The 17,722-nt window shown below is 35.5% G+C and overlaps 1 protein-coding gene across 1 annotated transcript in view; it reads left to right on the forward strand.

Moving 5' to 3' along the window:
• The first annotated feature begins 5,550 nt into the window (after window positions 1-5,550).
• The window catches only part of TFEC (transcription factor EC), a 151,727-nt gene continuing 139,555 nt past the window's right edge, over window positions 5,551-17,722 (forward strand). Inside the window, exon 1 of the mRNA XM_060156008.1 lies at window positions 5,551-5,748. Within this exon, the coding sequence (XP_060011991.1) occupies window positions 5,551-5,748 (198 nt within the window). The remainder of the gene's footprint in view (window positions 5,749-17,722) is intronic.

Below are 17,722 nucleotides of genomic sequence, written 5' to 3' on the forward strand. Positions count from 1 at the left end.
TATTTTATATACTACAGAAAGTCACTTAGCTTGTGCTTGAACATTCCAACGGACTAAAAGCTTACAGTTCTGAGGCAGACTTTTCCATTGGTGGATTGCTCTAATTATTAGATCTTTCTCTCTTTTTTTTTTTAATGTAGACCATTTTTAAATTCTTTATTGAATTTGTTACAATATTGCTTCTGTTTTGTGTTTTGGTTTTTTCGAGGCATGTGCGATCTTAGCTCCCCAACCAGGGATCAAACCTGTACCCCCTGCATTGGAAGGCGAAGTCCCAACCACTGGACTGCCAGAGAAGTCCCTTTCACTTTTTTTGAGGCAGATTGTATCACCCTGTAATTTCTACCTTTAGGTTTTAGTTTGGTTTTATGGAGGAACATTAAAATAAATCTACTTCCCCTTTCACGTGAAAGCTCATCACATGTTTCAAGACAGCTATCATGTCCCCATAATTCTTTTCTTCTCCAAGCTAAACTATCATTGTCCAGATCATAGCATTTCCAATCCTTAATCACGCTTATTCTTCTTTTCCTGTTTTGGGTTGATTTTTGTTTCGGTCAATGCTTCTGATATATTTATTTATTTTATCATTTACCTTGTAATGAGTACATTTTGAATGAACAACTGTGCTATCTATTTTATATACATTATTTTATTTAATCCTTATAACAACTATATAAAATAGGGTTTTCCCAGAGAAAACACTGTATCAAGGCCACCCAGCTAAGAGGTATTATTTGGATTCATACTGCCTCTAAATAACCACCAAACCATCTGTGAGTAACTTATCCTTTCTGTACCTCAGTTTTCTCACCAGTGAAATGGGAATTATAATAATTCCTACCTCCTAGGGCTATCATACAGATTAAATGCGTTAATAATGTAAAGCATTTAGGAAAGCAGCTGGCCAATAAAAAGCATTATAAGTGTTTGTGAAACAAGCAAAACTAGCTTATGTTTTCATGGACCTTGCAGATGTAGTTAATTATCTTAAGACAGAGATATCATCCTGGATTATCAGAGTGAGCCCAATGTAATCACCACAGTACTTATAAGAGGGATGCAGAAGTCAGAGTCAGGGAGAAGGACAGGCGACCACAGAAGCAGAGATTGGAGTGCCCACTTTAAGGATGGAGGAAGGAGGCACAAGCTAAGGAATACGGGCAACTTCTAGAATCTGAATAAAGGAAGGAAATGGATTCTCCTCTAGAGCCTCCAGAAGGAACCAGCACTGCTGACACCTTGACTTTAGCCCAGGGAAACTGATTTCAGTGTCTGTCCTATAAGAGAAAAAAATTAAAATTGTGTTTTTTAAGCCACCAAAGTTTTGGTAATTATTTTACAGCATCGATAGGAACTAGTACAGTGAGTAATCAAAGCTGTCTGAAACCTGGCATCGAAAGAACTCAAGTATAAAGAACCCGAGTTACTTTCTATGATCAGTATCATAGGCACTGTGTTCTACTCAACGTCTAAGAAAATACATTTTACATACAGAAGGTTCCCCATTGCATGTAATGTTCCTAAAAGCCTTGAGATAGAGGTTTAATTAACAAAAAGCCACACTAACAATATTAGACCTGCCCTTCTTTGTCCCCTTTTCTTGGATATCACCAAAACTCATGGCAGTGTGAGCTTCTCTTCTCATGCCTTTGTCTTCATTCTCTGGCAAATGTCTTCCCTCCCTCCTTACTTTTGGTGTTTCCTTTGGATATTTGGGAGTGATATGCTCCAAATTCTCTTCCTAACTGGTGTCTTTCTTTTAGCCCCTCAAATGCCTGTAGTCATTCTTTGCACCTTTTGGTCTTAGCTGAGGGAGACTCTGGTGTTTCTTAAAGCTGTTGCATTTCTCGGATGCCACTATTATGAAGCTTCAATTGTTTCAGTGCTTCAACTGAAGCAATCCAGCCTTCACCCGGATCTTCGTGTGACACTGATTTGCATGCCTTGGGAGCCTACCTCTTCTTATCTTCCTGAAATTTGTCTGGGAATGTGCAGAAACCCTGCATCTCCTTTGGAACTCTCTCTTCTTTCTAAACCATGTAGGCTGTTGTCAGATATAAAGAGGAGAATTGCTGCTTTTAGAAAAACAAACCTCTCACCTCCCCTTTCTGCAAATTATCATAGGCTTACGTATACCTATTAATTCACCCCAAGTTTTCACCTTTGTTGTTTGTTTAGTTTTGTTTATGTTTTAGAGGCCACAAAAACACTGGACAGATTGAGACTTTGGTCAGCTGAAATGTCCAAATCTATTTTATATGAATTTATGATGAACCTGGATATTTCCCACTTCACATACTTTTATAATTTTGAACCCAAATGAAATATTGTGTATTTTGCACCTAAGTGAGATTGACCCATTATTCTAAGCTATAATGCTATTAATAATAATAGTAGTTTATTGAGTATCTATTATGTATCAAGTACTATTCGGAGTACTGTTAGTGGTTTAAATTATTAAATTGTTAATCGTGATTACTAAATTATACTGTTATAATAATAAATAATTATTAAGATAATAAGAATTTTATTTTTAAATGTTGTTTGTCTTTCAGTGAGTGTTATTTCTCCGACTTATCTTTTTCCTTATATTTGAGTAGCATCCATTCTGTGTATTTCTCTAAGTCTTGTTAAATGTGTTAAAAGTAACAGGTGAATGAAGGTCCTGTGTCCACCATTACAAATATTACTCAAGATCAATTTCCCATCTTCTGTTCATTTGTCTCCAAGAGCCCTAAAATATAGACATCCAAGGCCTGAGAGCTATTTTCAACGTATCAATAAGTGATTTTTTTGGAAAACATTAGATTTATGTTGAGTTATTAGTCAGCTCTCATTGGGAGTGACAGTTTTAACATCTTTGAACCTAACTCATAATTGAACTCACATAGATTGATTTTGTTAGTAAATGCATTACAAGAAACTTTGTGAAATGTTTTGCTGAAATTAAGAATTGCTGATGTCTTCCTGACAATCACCTTAGGAAGATATATCACTAATTTCATTTTGTAGAAGGGTATATTAGTTTAGTAGGGCTGTCATAACAAATTACCAAAAACTTGGTCACTTAAAACAATAGAAATTTATTCTCTCACAGTTCTGGAGACCAGAAGTCCAAAATCAAGGTGTCAGCAGGAGTGTTTCCTTCCTGGGAGTCAAGAGGGAGATTTCCATGCTTCTTTCCTGGCACAATTCCAGTCTCTGCCTCCATCATCACATGGTGTTCTTCCGGGTGTGTCTGTCTTCTCCGTGTCTCTTCTTCTCTTCCTTTCAGGTCACCAGACATGTAGACTAAGGGCTCACCCTCCTCCAGTATGACTTTATCTTAACTTGCAACTTAATTACATCTGCAAAGACAGTGTTTCAAAATAAGGTCATATTTACAGGTACCAGAGGTGAGGACTTCAACATATTTTTGAGGGGGACACAATTTATCCCACAGCAAATAAGAAAAAAGAGAAATCACTAAAGTAACCAGGGTACACATATAGAACATGAACCCAGAACTTTTGTTTTCATACAATGCTCTTTTGATTTTATGCAATACTATCTCCTACCGAATTCCACTTTATTTTTCACGACTTCCTAGACTATATGTTTAATAATCTGCTTTGAATTTCACGGGGGCTAAAAATCAAGCTCACTAGTTCTTGGTATCCAAATGTATCATTTCCCATTTTTAATAAGTTATTCTTATCATTAACTTAGGTTCCTCACATACTTTCCTTGTTCTAAGCTTACATAGTTGTTCTGGGCCTGGCCAGTTTAATTTATTTAGGTTGGTTTGCTGATCCCTTATTATCTTTCCTCCTATACTGGGCTTCAGTTTCATTTTAATAATGGCTCTGTATATTCGAGTTTAAAGCATAGTTCAGAGTTGAGTAGTTCTGCTCTTCTATATGTATATCCATTGTTTCTGGACTGTAAGTTTTCACAGAAATTGTTGATGTCTTCCTAGATCCACCTTCCCTTTACAATTCTTCTGCTGTCTTCCAGGAAAGGGTTGGTAGTTCAAAAGGGGACACAAATTGTCAACCACACAACTATATTTAATAAGTTAACCACCCAACGAATTAAATTATTCAATTCCTATTACGAGCCAGGGGCTGTGTGAGATGGGGGTTCTAAAAACATTAAAAAATGACATAAGAAATCTTGCCCTTGAAGAACTTGCAATCTAGTTTGAGAATCACAACAAAGTAGGCAATTGCAATAATATCCGGTAACTGCTACGAAAATCGTTGAGCAAAGATGTCCCTGTATACAAGAGGAGAGCCTTATCCAGCTTTGAAATAATTGTTGGTACCACATTTTGTAATTAGGTACATTTTCTGAAATATTGTTCCCTTATTGTTCCAGATTATTATCTGCTTTTTGAAGGCATATGCTTTTTAAAAATATATCTGCTGTGCTGAGGACTGGAGCTATCACACTGAGCATCCAATGTTTATTTTTGCCTTACAGTAATATGCAACATACTAATCAAATAAGAACAGTATTATTAGAGTTGAACAACATTAACCTCTTTTTTTTTTTTTTGCAGATTCATATTAATGATATAGTTCTCTAGAGAAAAATCAGAAAAGCAAAGGTTGGTATGATATCTTATGAATGCTTAAACCAGCCTTTATCTAAGAGGGGTTATTTAAAGATATGTTAGAGCATTAATTCTAAATTCCCTGGGCTACGTTTGTTTAATCCAGCCACTTCACATTATTACAATGTCTTGTGTGGTGAGAGATTTTATAGAGACTAGAAAGAAAAAATGTTTTTCCAGATACACATTCAGTTCCTCTAGCAGCTTCCTCGTTTTACTTTCATAGCTTTTTAAGAGGTGACTTCTAGGACAGCACTGCTCTTCAGTCTGTGATAGCTCAAGTCAGAAACATACTGAGGGAAATGCGGCATCTATTGTGGTCTGTTTTTCTATGTGACAGTTGTTCCTATTTTGTGTTTGTTTCTCCTTTAATGAGGATACAACTTTCATCCAGGGAGATGTATGGGTCACTTGTTAGTGCACTTAAATGCACTAAGGCACTCCAGCAGCTGGAAATTGTGACTTGTAGTTGAATTATTTTTGCACAGCGAATGGTTTTCCTTTTGACATATTTTAATATACTTGCACACTGAGAGCAAGAGTGGGTGAACAGAAAACAGGCTGTTTTATTAACCCAGCAGTCACCTTTGAGGTTTGTACATGTCCACTTTTTTTCTTGCCTTTGTACATAATCCCAAGAGACTGGTACCTGGCTTTGCTCAGAATAACAAAGTCAGGCACAAATCTCCAAACACAATTGTTAGCTGAATGCCAACTGTTTCTTCTCATCTTTTTTTTTTTTTTAACTTGAACATTAAGAATTGTATTATGGGTGAACCGTAACCATTAAAGAGTGAATTTGTTTTTCTATTTCAGATGCTTCCCCTATCATTTACTAGATTATTTTACAATATGTAATCTCAGGTGATAAAAGAAAATAATTCCTTGCATGTTTTTTGGAGAGCTTCTTTTTTTCAAATCATTAATAGTGAGAAGAAAAGTAGAAAAATATGTTACAAGCTTTAATTGGATTCCAATTTCAACTGAAAGGACAATTAGGAGAAAAGGAGAGGAGACTTCAACTCAGCCAGGAAGCCAGGACACAGCACACACAATTCCACATGCAATTTTCATACAAACCAATGTTTCAGAGACTTTTCCCAGTAAGACCAGAAATTTCTTCAAGTCAGTTACCATCCTTTCCCAAGGTACATATCTGTATACATAATAGCCATAATTTCTAAGTAAATATAATGGGTAATCACCTACTTTTTAATTCATACATTTTAAATGTACTCAAAAGTTAAAGACAAAGTAAGGATATAAATCCAGAACTTCCTCTCAATACCCAGCAAGTGGTTCATTTAACAGCATGTAAATATTAGGGCAACAAAACCTCCAAAGTACATAATTTTCTCTTTCCTATCATCATCATTATAATCAACGTCATCATTAAGATAATAATACGGCATTTTATACTATACAGAGAAGTTTCATATCATCTCCTTTGACTATCTAAACCAATCAGTGAGGTGTGCCATATGAGTAGGAAGATTATTAAGAATGATAAGCTTTCTAAAGTCATTCTAAGACTTTAAAACACAAGTAAGTGCTGGAGTGTAAAGAAAGGATGCCATCTTTCAGTTGGAATTCTGGATCTCTCGCTGACTCTATGATAATGGGTCTTTTAAAGCATTGCTTTGTTGAGTTGTTCAATGTGAGAGATAATATGCGAAAAAGTGGTTATGAACTTCATTGAAGATTACTTTTTTGTAGAGGGTCTGAGTGTGCAAACGTATTTTATTTTTTATTGGAGTATAATTGCTTTACAATGGTGTGTTAGTTTCTCCTTTATAACAAAGTGAGTCAGGTATACATATCCATATATCCCCATACCCCCTCCCTCTTGCGTCTCCCTCCCACCCTCCCTATCCCACCCTTCTGGGTGGTCACAAAGCACTGAGCTGATCTCCCTGTGCTATGCGGCTGTTTCCCACTAGCTATCTATTTTACATTTGGTAGTGTATATATGTCCATGCCACTCTCTCAATTCGTCCCAGCTTACCCTTCCCCCTCCCTGTGTCCTCAAGTCCATTCTCTATGTCTGCGTCTTTATTCCTGTCCTGTCCCTAGGTTCTTCAGAACCACTTTTTTTTTTTTTTTAGATTCCATATATATGTGTTAGCATACGGTATTTGTTTTTCTCTTTCTGACTTAACTTCACTCTGTATGGCAGACTCTAGGTCCATCCACCTCACTACAAATAACTCAATTTCGAGCAAATGTATTTTAGAGGGGATTTTTGCACTGGAGTAGGAGGTTAGAGTACCTAACTTTGAAGTCCACTGCAGTGAGTATATGACCGTAAGGCTATTGGCTTTTTTAAGGGAACACACTGAGTGAATGACAGAGGCAAGATAGGAAACCATTTCTTCTGACTCCCAGTAAACTTCTAGAGTTCAGTTTAATTTAATACTTTGAGCAGCTACTTTCAACCAAGTTCTTGAGCTATAATTATAGGGTACAAATATGAAAAAGAGAGACATTGCTATGTAGGTTTTATAATGTAGAAGGTAAATAAATAAATATCAATACAATGAAAGAAAGACTAAATACCATAGGTATGGTGTCTAGTAATTGTACGTAGGTTTGGTGAAGTCATGGAAGGCTTTATTATTATGGAGACATTTGAGTTGGGCCTAAAACTATCGTTATATTCATTCTCAGGGAATAGCTATATCAATCACATTTGCTTGTTTTTTATATTAAACCTATTCTTAAAAGTAAGACTATTTCATTAACCCCTAGTAAACTTTTGACCATGAATGCTTATTTGTTGTAAATTAAGCTCTTAAAATCATTCCTTCTTAAGGTAATGGAGATGTTTTGTTTATAATTATCTCTGACTATGTTACATTTTTCTTTTCAGTTCTTGTAACTTTCTTTATTAAAATATGTTTGATCAGGCATGCTTTTAATAGAAAAATCATGTAAGATTCTGAGTCCTGTAATCTTTGTCTTTTCAGGGTCATCTTCATCATTATCCTCACATCCTCACTTTCAGAAAAATAAATTTTTAGCACTTTTTAAGAAGTGCCATGGAAAGCCATTATGCTAATACTTTATAACATTATTCTTAATTTTTCAATAATCCAGTAGAGTAGCTGTAAGCCCTATTTTCCAGATAATATACTGAGGCTCAGAGATTTTAAGAAATTAGCTCAAAATTGCACAATGAAAAAAATGTTATTGTTCTATGACCATTACAGTGTTGGCAGTTATTATTTGTCCATCTGGTTGGGGTTTACCCACTTTCTCACTAGCTTTATTAGTGAAGACTCAGATGATGTTCAGTAAGAACAGCCCAGTTGGAAGTTGATTAAGTCAAAAAGAGAATTCGTTGACCCCTATTACTAGGAAGGATATCAGGGGTGACTGGAACCAGGACTTTGAATACCGTTAGGAAACTTCAAATATGGTTAAGAAGTGTCTATTTCTCATTTGTGCTTTTCTCTGCATATTGTCTTTGCTCTCAGACCAGGTCCTCCTTGTAGCACACTGTGTGGGCTTCATTCCCTTTAGGCCTGCATCCTCACAACATGTCACCTAGGAAAATGGGGGCTTATGTTACTTGGCTCTAGTGTGAAAAATTCCAGATAAAGATTTGCTGGGATCACATTTGGGATCCCAGCCTTTTTTTATTTTTTTCAATTTTATTTATTTTATTTTTGTCTGGGTCTTCGTTGCTGCACGCAAGCTTTCTGTAGCTGCGGTGATCGGGGGCCACTCTTCCTTGTGGTGCGAGGGCTTCTCATTGCAGTGGATTCTCTTGTTGCGGAGCATGGGCTCTAGGTGCATGGGCTTCAGTAGTTGTGGCTCGCGGGTTCTAGAGCGCAGGTTCAGTAGTTGTGGAGCACGAGCTTAGTTGCTCCGCGGCATGTGATCCCTTAGGCTGGTCATTAAGGTGATGGTGATGCTATGATCAGTTTTCATTAGTCAGGTATTCACTTTTGTGGCTGTAGGGAGAGATGGAAGGGATAGTATATTATTAGAATGAGGAGGGGGTGCTTTACAAACATGGCTCCAGAAATTACTATGAGCCAGGCAGTCATCCCAGTTTGTGGCTATTAACACAGGCCATACGTGTTCTCGTTGCATTAGTTAATTCTATACTGGTTAACAGCCTAACATTATATTTGTTAAATCACTTATTCAGGGTAGAGGGGCTTTGTCTAATTTTTTCCATTAGCTGAAGTCTGTCAAATTTGTTTGGAACGTTTGAAGCTGGTTTGACCTAAGAACCAGGCTTCCTGTTAGCTCCCCTTGCTAAGTCTGTGGCTAATGGGGTTCACGGTCTACCTCCAGCAAGGGTAGCATCAGTGGTCAATGCCCGTGGACCTTGGGGCTCAGTCACAGAGCCTGGGGCCTGCTGGAATATTTGTCATCATTTCTTATATGCTGTGGTGACTCAACACCATCATAAATGGAAAATGGAGCAAAAATCCCTCTTTTTATGTTTCTTCTTCTCTCTGACTCTCCACTGCATATACAAAAATGGTTTTGTCTCAGAACAGGGAATTAGAACCCTCATGTTTGTCATCTTGTCTCCCTTTGTCCTCTTACTATAATTTTTTTTTTTTTTTGGTGGAAATGTATACTTCTCATTGCTTGATCTGCCAAGAACTTCCTACATCTTCATTATTCCACTGTTGGCATTTGCCTTTACTTTTCTCTGGAGTCATAGGACAGGAGGGATGCAGGGAAAGGATTTGGCATACAAAAAAAGGAAAAATCCACAAGAGGTGTATATCAAGGATACTAACTCTGATGCAGAGGTAAAACTTAGAGAACAAGAGAAAAGAGTTAGAAACCAGAAATCCAGTTACAGAATCAGTTGCTAAATCTTCCATGCTTAGATAGCATTTTCTAGTTGTCCTTTGGATGTTCTAAATTTGTTAAATAACCTGTAGGATTTGTTCATTTCCTCCAGACATAGATTTCATTTACATCTATGCTGAGCAAACTTTTGAAGTTATCTATACCAAAAACCTTTTAAAACCCTTCTTTTTTTTTCTAATAAGACTCAGACTTAAAACAGAAATTATGTCAAGTGGCCTGTATATTACACCTAACATACTTTAAAAACCCCTCTGCCTCTAGTGTTGATGAAAGGGACAGAAATTACAGAAGCTGTGGAGCTGAAAACATAAAGTGAGAGCTATACACTGTCTATAAAAAGATTTTTTGATCAGAGTGAGGACATGTTTTCCACAAACATGTATTTCCTTTTTTTATAAAAATGAGGAATGCATGGTTGAACCTGAGCAAATGCAGCTACTACTAACTGATGATGAGTAATGGGTGAACTAAGATGGTAGCTGTGGCTTAAGCTGAGTTCATCCAAGTTACGATCAACTTCATAAGCAAGAGTCTCAAGAAGACAACTAATCCCCATGGTGTTGTCTGAATAAAACTTATTATACACCTGAGACTAGTAGCATCTAAAACCCTATGAAATATCTTTATAGCTCAAAAGCTTACTGATGGAGGAAAATGGCTCACTGAAGTCAAAGGGGACAAGGGTGGGAGTGACCTGTTTCTTTGGAAACCTCAAGTATAAGATAGTCTGGCACTATGATTCTTATTAATCAATACCTGCTTTTCAGGGCCTGTCTTGATTTTAGGTAATGAAGCAGAGAGAATTATACAACATTCTGGGTAATATATTGTGGCATACATAGAAGTTATAATATTAATCTTCTTCTTCACTATGATTGGCTTATAATTTTAACCTAATTTCCTTTTACTTATCTTGAAACATAGAAAATTGGTCACCTTTAACTTTATAATCTCCCTCCATGAATGTGAATACTGTTGTTCTTTTTCAACTTTTCCTTGTATGTCTCTTTCTGAGGCTTTTAATAGATTATTATGACTTCAAATTATTATGATTTCAAATTTCAAGGAATCTTCAAATTTCTCATAGCTACTTGAAAATGTATCATGGGGATTAACCAAAAATTTTTTCATCAGAATTTTAAAATAATGTGTGCTCAACCTATAACTTTGTTTTGCTAATTTTTAGTGGCAACACAGCTATCATCATTTTTTAAGTATGTAAACCCAGATATACAGATGCTAATTATTTCAGTAGCTTCCACTAGATAAATCATGATGTCTAGATGTGCTAACTAATCCTGAGGGTGAAATATCAAACATGAATAACTGAGAAAAGCAGGAACAGTATACATTTCCATTCTAAGTTACATTTTTGATATTAATATATAACTATATTAAGGAAAGGTCTTATCTCGGTGTTTTGTTAATCGTTTTAGCTCACTAGATTCAGCAGTTCCCAAACTCTCCTTGCTTTCCTTTTAACTTTCTAGACTTTAGATTCAAGGCACTGTCTTTCTACAACTTTTCTGAGACTTGTCCAGTTTGATTACACACTGTATAAGCAGCAGTTTTGGCAGAGAAACTTTTGGTGGCCTTATTAGAGAGAAAACTAACTTTCCATTTTCTGCCTCTTGGTTGGCTCTGAGTTGCAATAGTTTCCCTCTGCCAATAAAACACCTGTTCCTATTGCTGTTCTCCTTCCTTAGGGCTCCTGCTTTCCTTTGCATGCTGCATCTTCTTATCCCTCCCTCAGTGTTCCACCATGTTCCAGGCACTTGTTGTCACCATGTGCTCTTTTATTTTCTACACAGTCTCTCAGAGTATCTGAAAATACCTAACTTATCATGTTGGAGGGTTTTGCTCTTATATGTTTACTGGTTAGCTGTTTGGCTCAACTCCTGAAAATGTATGCTACATGGGAGAATACACCTTATCTGTTGTATAGAGCGAGATAGATCGAGCTCTGGGGACTAGAACAGAGTAGGTGCTTACAAAATACTTGTTTAATAAATCTTTTTCCTTAAAAGTGTTTTTGAGATTCTTTGCTTCTGATTTTTCACGTTATCCTCAGGCAGATTTATCCACTACCATGGGTTCAATAAAGTAAATCCTGCTTACCTAAAAATATTTGTCTTCAATTTGCAGCCCTCCTCTTAGCTACACATCCAAATATTCAACTGCTTCTATCTAGATGCCTCTTCAAACTTAATATGGCCTAAACTGGATTAGTAGTGTCTCCCAATGAATTCACACACACAAAACAACAAACAAAGACCCTGCTCCTTCTTCAGAGTTTCATATTTCATAACTGGAATATTTACCCATGCCCTTGCTCAAGCCTTAAAACAGAAATCATCCTACCATCCTCTCTCTCTTTCATCCCTGTTATTGCAAATTCCTGTCTGAGCCCCCCTCATAAATAGTTTTCAAATCTCCCCACTCCTCTACTGCTACAGCCACAACCCTAGTCAAGGTCATCATCATTTCTCATCTAATTACTACAATGCTCCACATTGGTGTCCTTATTCGCTGTCATGTTACCCTCCAATCTTTCCCCACTGTGTATTCCCAGGGATCTATGGTAATATAAATGTGACTGTGGTACCCTTCTCCCAAGCACACACCCCAACAAAAGCTTTTCAGTGGCTTCCCGTTCCCTTGAAGATAAAGTCCAAACTCTTTAAGTGGCCTCAGAATAGTGTATGATTGCTCCTTAGGCAATTTCCCTTACATTATACTTTTGTCAGCTGGACTATAGCTAAAAGAAAATTTTGAGCTATAGTCTCAAATAGGACCTTGTATCCTGTTTCTCCATATTAACAATTGTGGATGGGTTATTAAACTTTGAAAACAGATGAACATGGTAGGATTAATATCTTATGATAAAAATTATATTTCTTAAGATTAAATTACATACAAAGGGATATAGGCAAGCAAGGCTTAGAATTTTCCTTAAGAATCACCTTTGAATCTGCTCTAACACATGAACAAATGTTCTGTTGACTCACAGTTTCCAGACATTATTGAATGGCCAGATTATTTTTGTCCAAAAAATTCTCAAAGCACTTATTACTTGTGTCTAATTATACTCATAGAAATGTATCTGTAACATCCTCGAGCATTTTCTAATTCTGAGATATCAATTAATGCTTGTTAATAATTTACAATATATTCATTATTGTTCCCTGCCCCCAGACCCAAGCTTTTTTCTGGAGTCAATGCTATTTTAAAAGTAAAAATTCCTTTGCTGGTTCTTGTGAACAAAAACATTCCTCCTCTTTCTCCAACCCATTATTTGGATAGTCAATCAGGTCTGCTATGGAGGCAAATAGTTTAAATATTTTTAAAACTTTAATTCTTGAATTGTGAAAGCTACATGTATGTTAAACTTATTTAAAATGGTTACTTTCTGATTCTACCTTCATCTTCTTTTCTTCCATTACAGTTGGAGCATATTGCAATTGCCTTCTTTCTTCACTGTTATTAACTTTTCCCCTTTTATCAGAAAAAGGATCTTGCTTTCTTTGATTCTCTTATTGATATTTTAAAAGAACTTTTTTTCCTCTCTTGCTGTCTCTCTCAGGCAAGTCCCATCTCAGTTGTCCTTTGTCATTCATTGTCAGTCTTTGTGTCCCTCCTCTTATCCCAGCTTAGTTTTTTCCTTTTTCTTTTTTCGGGGGAGGGGTGGAAGTAGCGGGCACTGGTGTTGGGAGTCTCACATCAGTTTCAGGCCTAAAGCAAAATGCATTTATTTCAAATGGAAATTGCAGTTTATACCAAAAAGGCAAGGTTTCTTTACTTCAATAAATTGGAGCCTTATGTAACACACACTCATCTAAAGAAATTTGAGAATAGAACTTCTAAATAACTAATAACTGGAAAATTCTGATCTTGAGCTTTAGTTGCTGAAGATAAGGAAAGACATCTGCTTCAGTACCCCCATCTGGCTTTTACATATCTATTTCAGACTCAGTATGCTCTTGCTCTTTCTTTTATCTAAGCCCATCTGCTTGTATGGTGTGTTCCCACCCTAACATATTTTCAGACCCTTGCCATAGGGCAAAAGTGCCAAGCAATTATTCATTGAGATAGATAGTCCACATAATACTGTAAGTGACATCTGTTCTGTAGGAAATCCCTCCCTTGTGGCAGCAATGTCATATTGGCTGCTCATAGGAATATCGGAATTGACATACAGGAACAATTGAATGTTTCATCTTATCCTGAATTCTCACTCAGAAAGCATCCAATACCAGATGCTTTAGAGGGCCGTGTAACCCCTGGACTCTTTCTCTTGTTCTCTCTACACCTATGGTAATTGGCAATACTACACTATGGAGAAAATTTCTTCCTGACCCCAGCTGGTAACCAAATTATGCCCTAAAGCATGAAGATTGGCATATTTTAAAGTTTATTGTAGCTAATGGCGAAAAAGGAGATGTTTTTCATATTAATGTGCTTACTAGATTGACCTAAATAATAGCTTGAATAATAAATTCCACAAATTACTCAATAACTTATTTGGCAAAATTACAATGACAGATGAACATTTTAATCTTTTTAGTGTTGATCTCCACATTTGGCAATTGGTTCTTCTTCTTTAAACTATTTCAAAAGATGATAAGAAAAACAGTCCACAGTCCACAATTGTTCAAGACTTGAACTTTGTATAAAGGTATAATTGGTAAAACTTACATTAATTGGTTCTGAGTAAACTCTGAATTTGCTGGGTTTTGGCCATTTGATATTCTGAAGGCAGGCAGAATTTGAAGCCAAAATCATTATTGGCAAATTAAAAATACATTATGTAAGGTAGGTTCTGAATAAATTCACACAAAATTCAATTTCCCAAACCAGCTACATTGATGCTGTTACTCTCTTCAGTGATTCTCATAATACCATGAACAACTTCAAATTTTAAAAAGTTAGAGTGTATAATTATGAAGGGCTTTCAAAATTAGAGTTGAAATGAAAGTACTCAATTACATAATTGAGTCAACCCATTTACTTAAGTTTAAGTAAGATTTAAATATTTAGTAATAATAAGCTGTATCAGTTACGTGTTGTTGCGAAATCTACCACTGTGAAAATTAGTGCCTTAAAACAACTATTTTACCTCTTTATCGTCCTCTGGGTCAGCAATATGGGCAATTCATTTTAGTGGTTCCTTTGCTGCTAATTCTGCATACTATCTGGTGACTATCCTTGGGATTGATGGTCTAAGACAACCTCACTCAAAAGTCTGGTTGTTGGTGTTGGCTGTCTGCTGGACCATTTGTCTCTAGTAGGATAACTTGGCTTCATATGTAGCAGGGTTCTAAAAGCAGGAAGAGATGGGGCCAGCCTGAATGTGACATCATTTTGCATGATGTCTCATTGGCCAAGCCAACATGGCTAAGCCATAGTCAATGTAGGAAAAGACTACATAATGGAGTTAATACAAACAGGTGTGATTTTTTGGGGGGGGTACTCTAACTGTAATAATTTATCACATATTGCTATCCCAGGATTATCAGTTGGCAGAACCTTACCTTCCTGATTACTTAATACAGTGTAGCCATTACTATTGTGCAGAGTTCTGTAAGTCTGTAAGAAAACTGTGTAAATAACATAAAGATCAGTGAAGCTAATTCTTTATCCTTCTTTCTATACATTTTAAAGGTATAAGTCATTTGTCAGATATGTGATTTGCAAATATTTTCTTCAAGGCTGTAGTTTTTCTTTTTATCCTTTTAATAAGATCTTTCACAGGACAGAAAAATTTAATTTTGATAAAATCCAATTTACCAATTATTTCTTTTATGAATTGTGTTTTGGTGTTATGTTTAAGAACTCTTTTTATACATTGCTAGATTCAAAATGTTCATATTTTGTCAAGAATTTTTTGCACTTAAGTTCATGAAAAATATTAATCTGTAGTTTCCTTCCTTTCTTTCTCTCTTCTTCCCTCCTTTCTTTTCCTTCCTTCGTTCCTTCTTTCCTTCCTTCCTTCCTCCCTCCCTCCCTCCCTTCCTCCTTCTCTCTCTCTCTTTCTTTCTTCCTGTATTGTTTTTGTCTGACCTTGATATCAGGATAATCCAGACCTCATAAAAAGAGGTGGAAAATGTTAGTTTCTCTTCTATTATGTAGAAGAGATTATGTAGAGTTTGTCCCAATTCTTATTTATTGTTTGGTGGATTCCTCCACTGAAGCCATCTGGGTCTACAGAGATTATTTTTTGTAAGTTTTTAATTTAAATTTTTTAATTTAATTTTAATTTAAATTAAATTTCTTTAACAGTTATAGGGTGTTGAAACTGCCAGTTAAAATGATTTGTCTTCTTTTCCTTTCAGTTCTATTCATTCGTTTCATGTATTTTGATGCTCCATTGCTTGGTGCATACACATGTTGTATCACTATGTCTTCTTGGTGTAATGACCCTTGTAATATGCTTCTTTGTTGTTGGTAAGGTTTTGGTGGGGTTTGTTGTTGTTGCTTGTTTGTTTGTTTGATTTTTTTTTTCTCGGAAGTCTACTTTACATGATATTAATAGAGCTACTCTTTTTAAAATTAAGTTTTGTATGGTTTATCTTTTTTCTATCCTTCTAATCTGCTTATATCATTATGTTTGAAGGAACTTTCTTGTAGACATCATATAATTTAATCATTTTTAAATCCATCCCACTAATTACTGTCACTTAATTAATATATTTAGAACAGTTACAATTAATGAAATTGTTGATATATTAGGAGATAAATCTTCTATTTTATTATTTGTTTTCTATTTGTTCCCTCTGTTTCTCATCCTCTGTTTCCTTTTCCTTTCCTTCTTATGGATTACTTGAATGTTTTTTAGAGTTTCATTTTCTTTATTTACAGTTTTTTAAGTATATATCATTGTATAGCTTTTCAGTGTTGACTGTAGGTATTAAAGTATATACATATATATCTACCATCACAGTCTACATACACCACAGTCTACTAGTATTGACATTTTACAACTTTGAGTAAAGTGTAGAAAATTACTTCCATTTAGGTCCTTTTACCCTGCCCACTTTTAAAATGTAATTTTCTTAATAAGTTTTTCTACATACTTTGAGCATACATCAAACAGCACTATAATTTTTGCTTAAACCATCAAATATGATTTTAAAAACTCATGAAGAAAGAACTCATAAAACTCAACAGTAAAAACAAATGACCCAATTAAAAACTGGGCAAAAAAATCTGAACAGGGACCTCACCAAAGAAGATACAGAGATGTCAATTAAAAGTGCTCAATGAATATTGAGCATATCGATACTGAGCATATGAGAAGTGCTCAATATCATATGTTATTAGGTAATTTGAAATTAAAACAATAATGGAATACCACTACACATATATTAGAATGACCAAAAACTGAAACACTGACAATTCCAAATACTAGTGAGGATGTGGAGCAACAGGAACTTTTATTTATTGCTGGTAGGAATGCAAAATGGCTCAGCCCCTTGGGAAGACAGGTGATTTTTTAACAAAACTAAATATTCTCTCTCTCTCAGATTTTCTACATAGACAATTATATCATCTGAACAAAGTTTTATTTCTTCCTTTCCAACCTGTATATTTTAACTTCCTTTCATATCTTACTGAATTTTCTAGGACTTCTAGAAGGTGCTGTAAAGCATATTTGAAAGGGGACATCCTTGGTTTGTTCATGATCTTAGTGAGAAATCTTCAAGTTTAGTTGATATTAGTTGTAGGTTTTGTGTAGTTTTTCTTTTATCAAGTTAAGGAAGTTCTTCTTTATTCCTAGTTTGCTGAAAGATTTATCATGAATGGGTGTTGTATTTTGTCAAATGCCTTTTTGCATCCATTGATATGATTATGTGATTTTTCTTCTTCAGCTTTGAAGTGATGGATTACATTAATTGATTAATTGATTTTCAAATGTTGAACCAGCTTTGTGTACCTGGGTTAAATCCCACTTGGTCATGGTGTATAATTATTTTTATGCATTGTTGGATTCAATTTGCTAATATTTTGTTGAAATTGTTTTCATTTATGTTCATAAGAGATATTTGTCTGTAGTAGTTACCTTTTCGTGTCTTTGTCTGGGTAAAGCTGGCCTCATACAATGAGTTAAGAAATATTCCCTCTGCTTCTGTCTTTTGGATGAGATTGTAAGAATTGGTATAATTTTTTCATTAAATATTTGGTAGAATTCACCAATGAGCCCATGTGAGCCTTGTGCTTTCTGTTTTGGAAGATTGTTAATTATTGATTCAATTCATTTAATAGATGTAGGCCTATTCAGATTGT

This window comes from Lagenorhynchus albirostris, chromosome 8 (genome assembly GCF_949774975.1).
Source record: "Lagenorhynchus albirostris chromosome 8, mLagAlb1.1, whole genome shotgun sequence".
NCBI classification, from domain to species: domain Eukaryota; kingdom Metazoa; phylum Chordata; class Mammalia; order Artiodactyla; family Delphinidae; genus Lagenorhynchus; species Lagenorhynchus albirostris.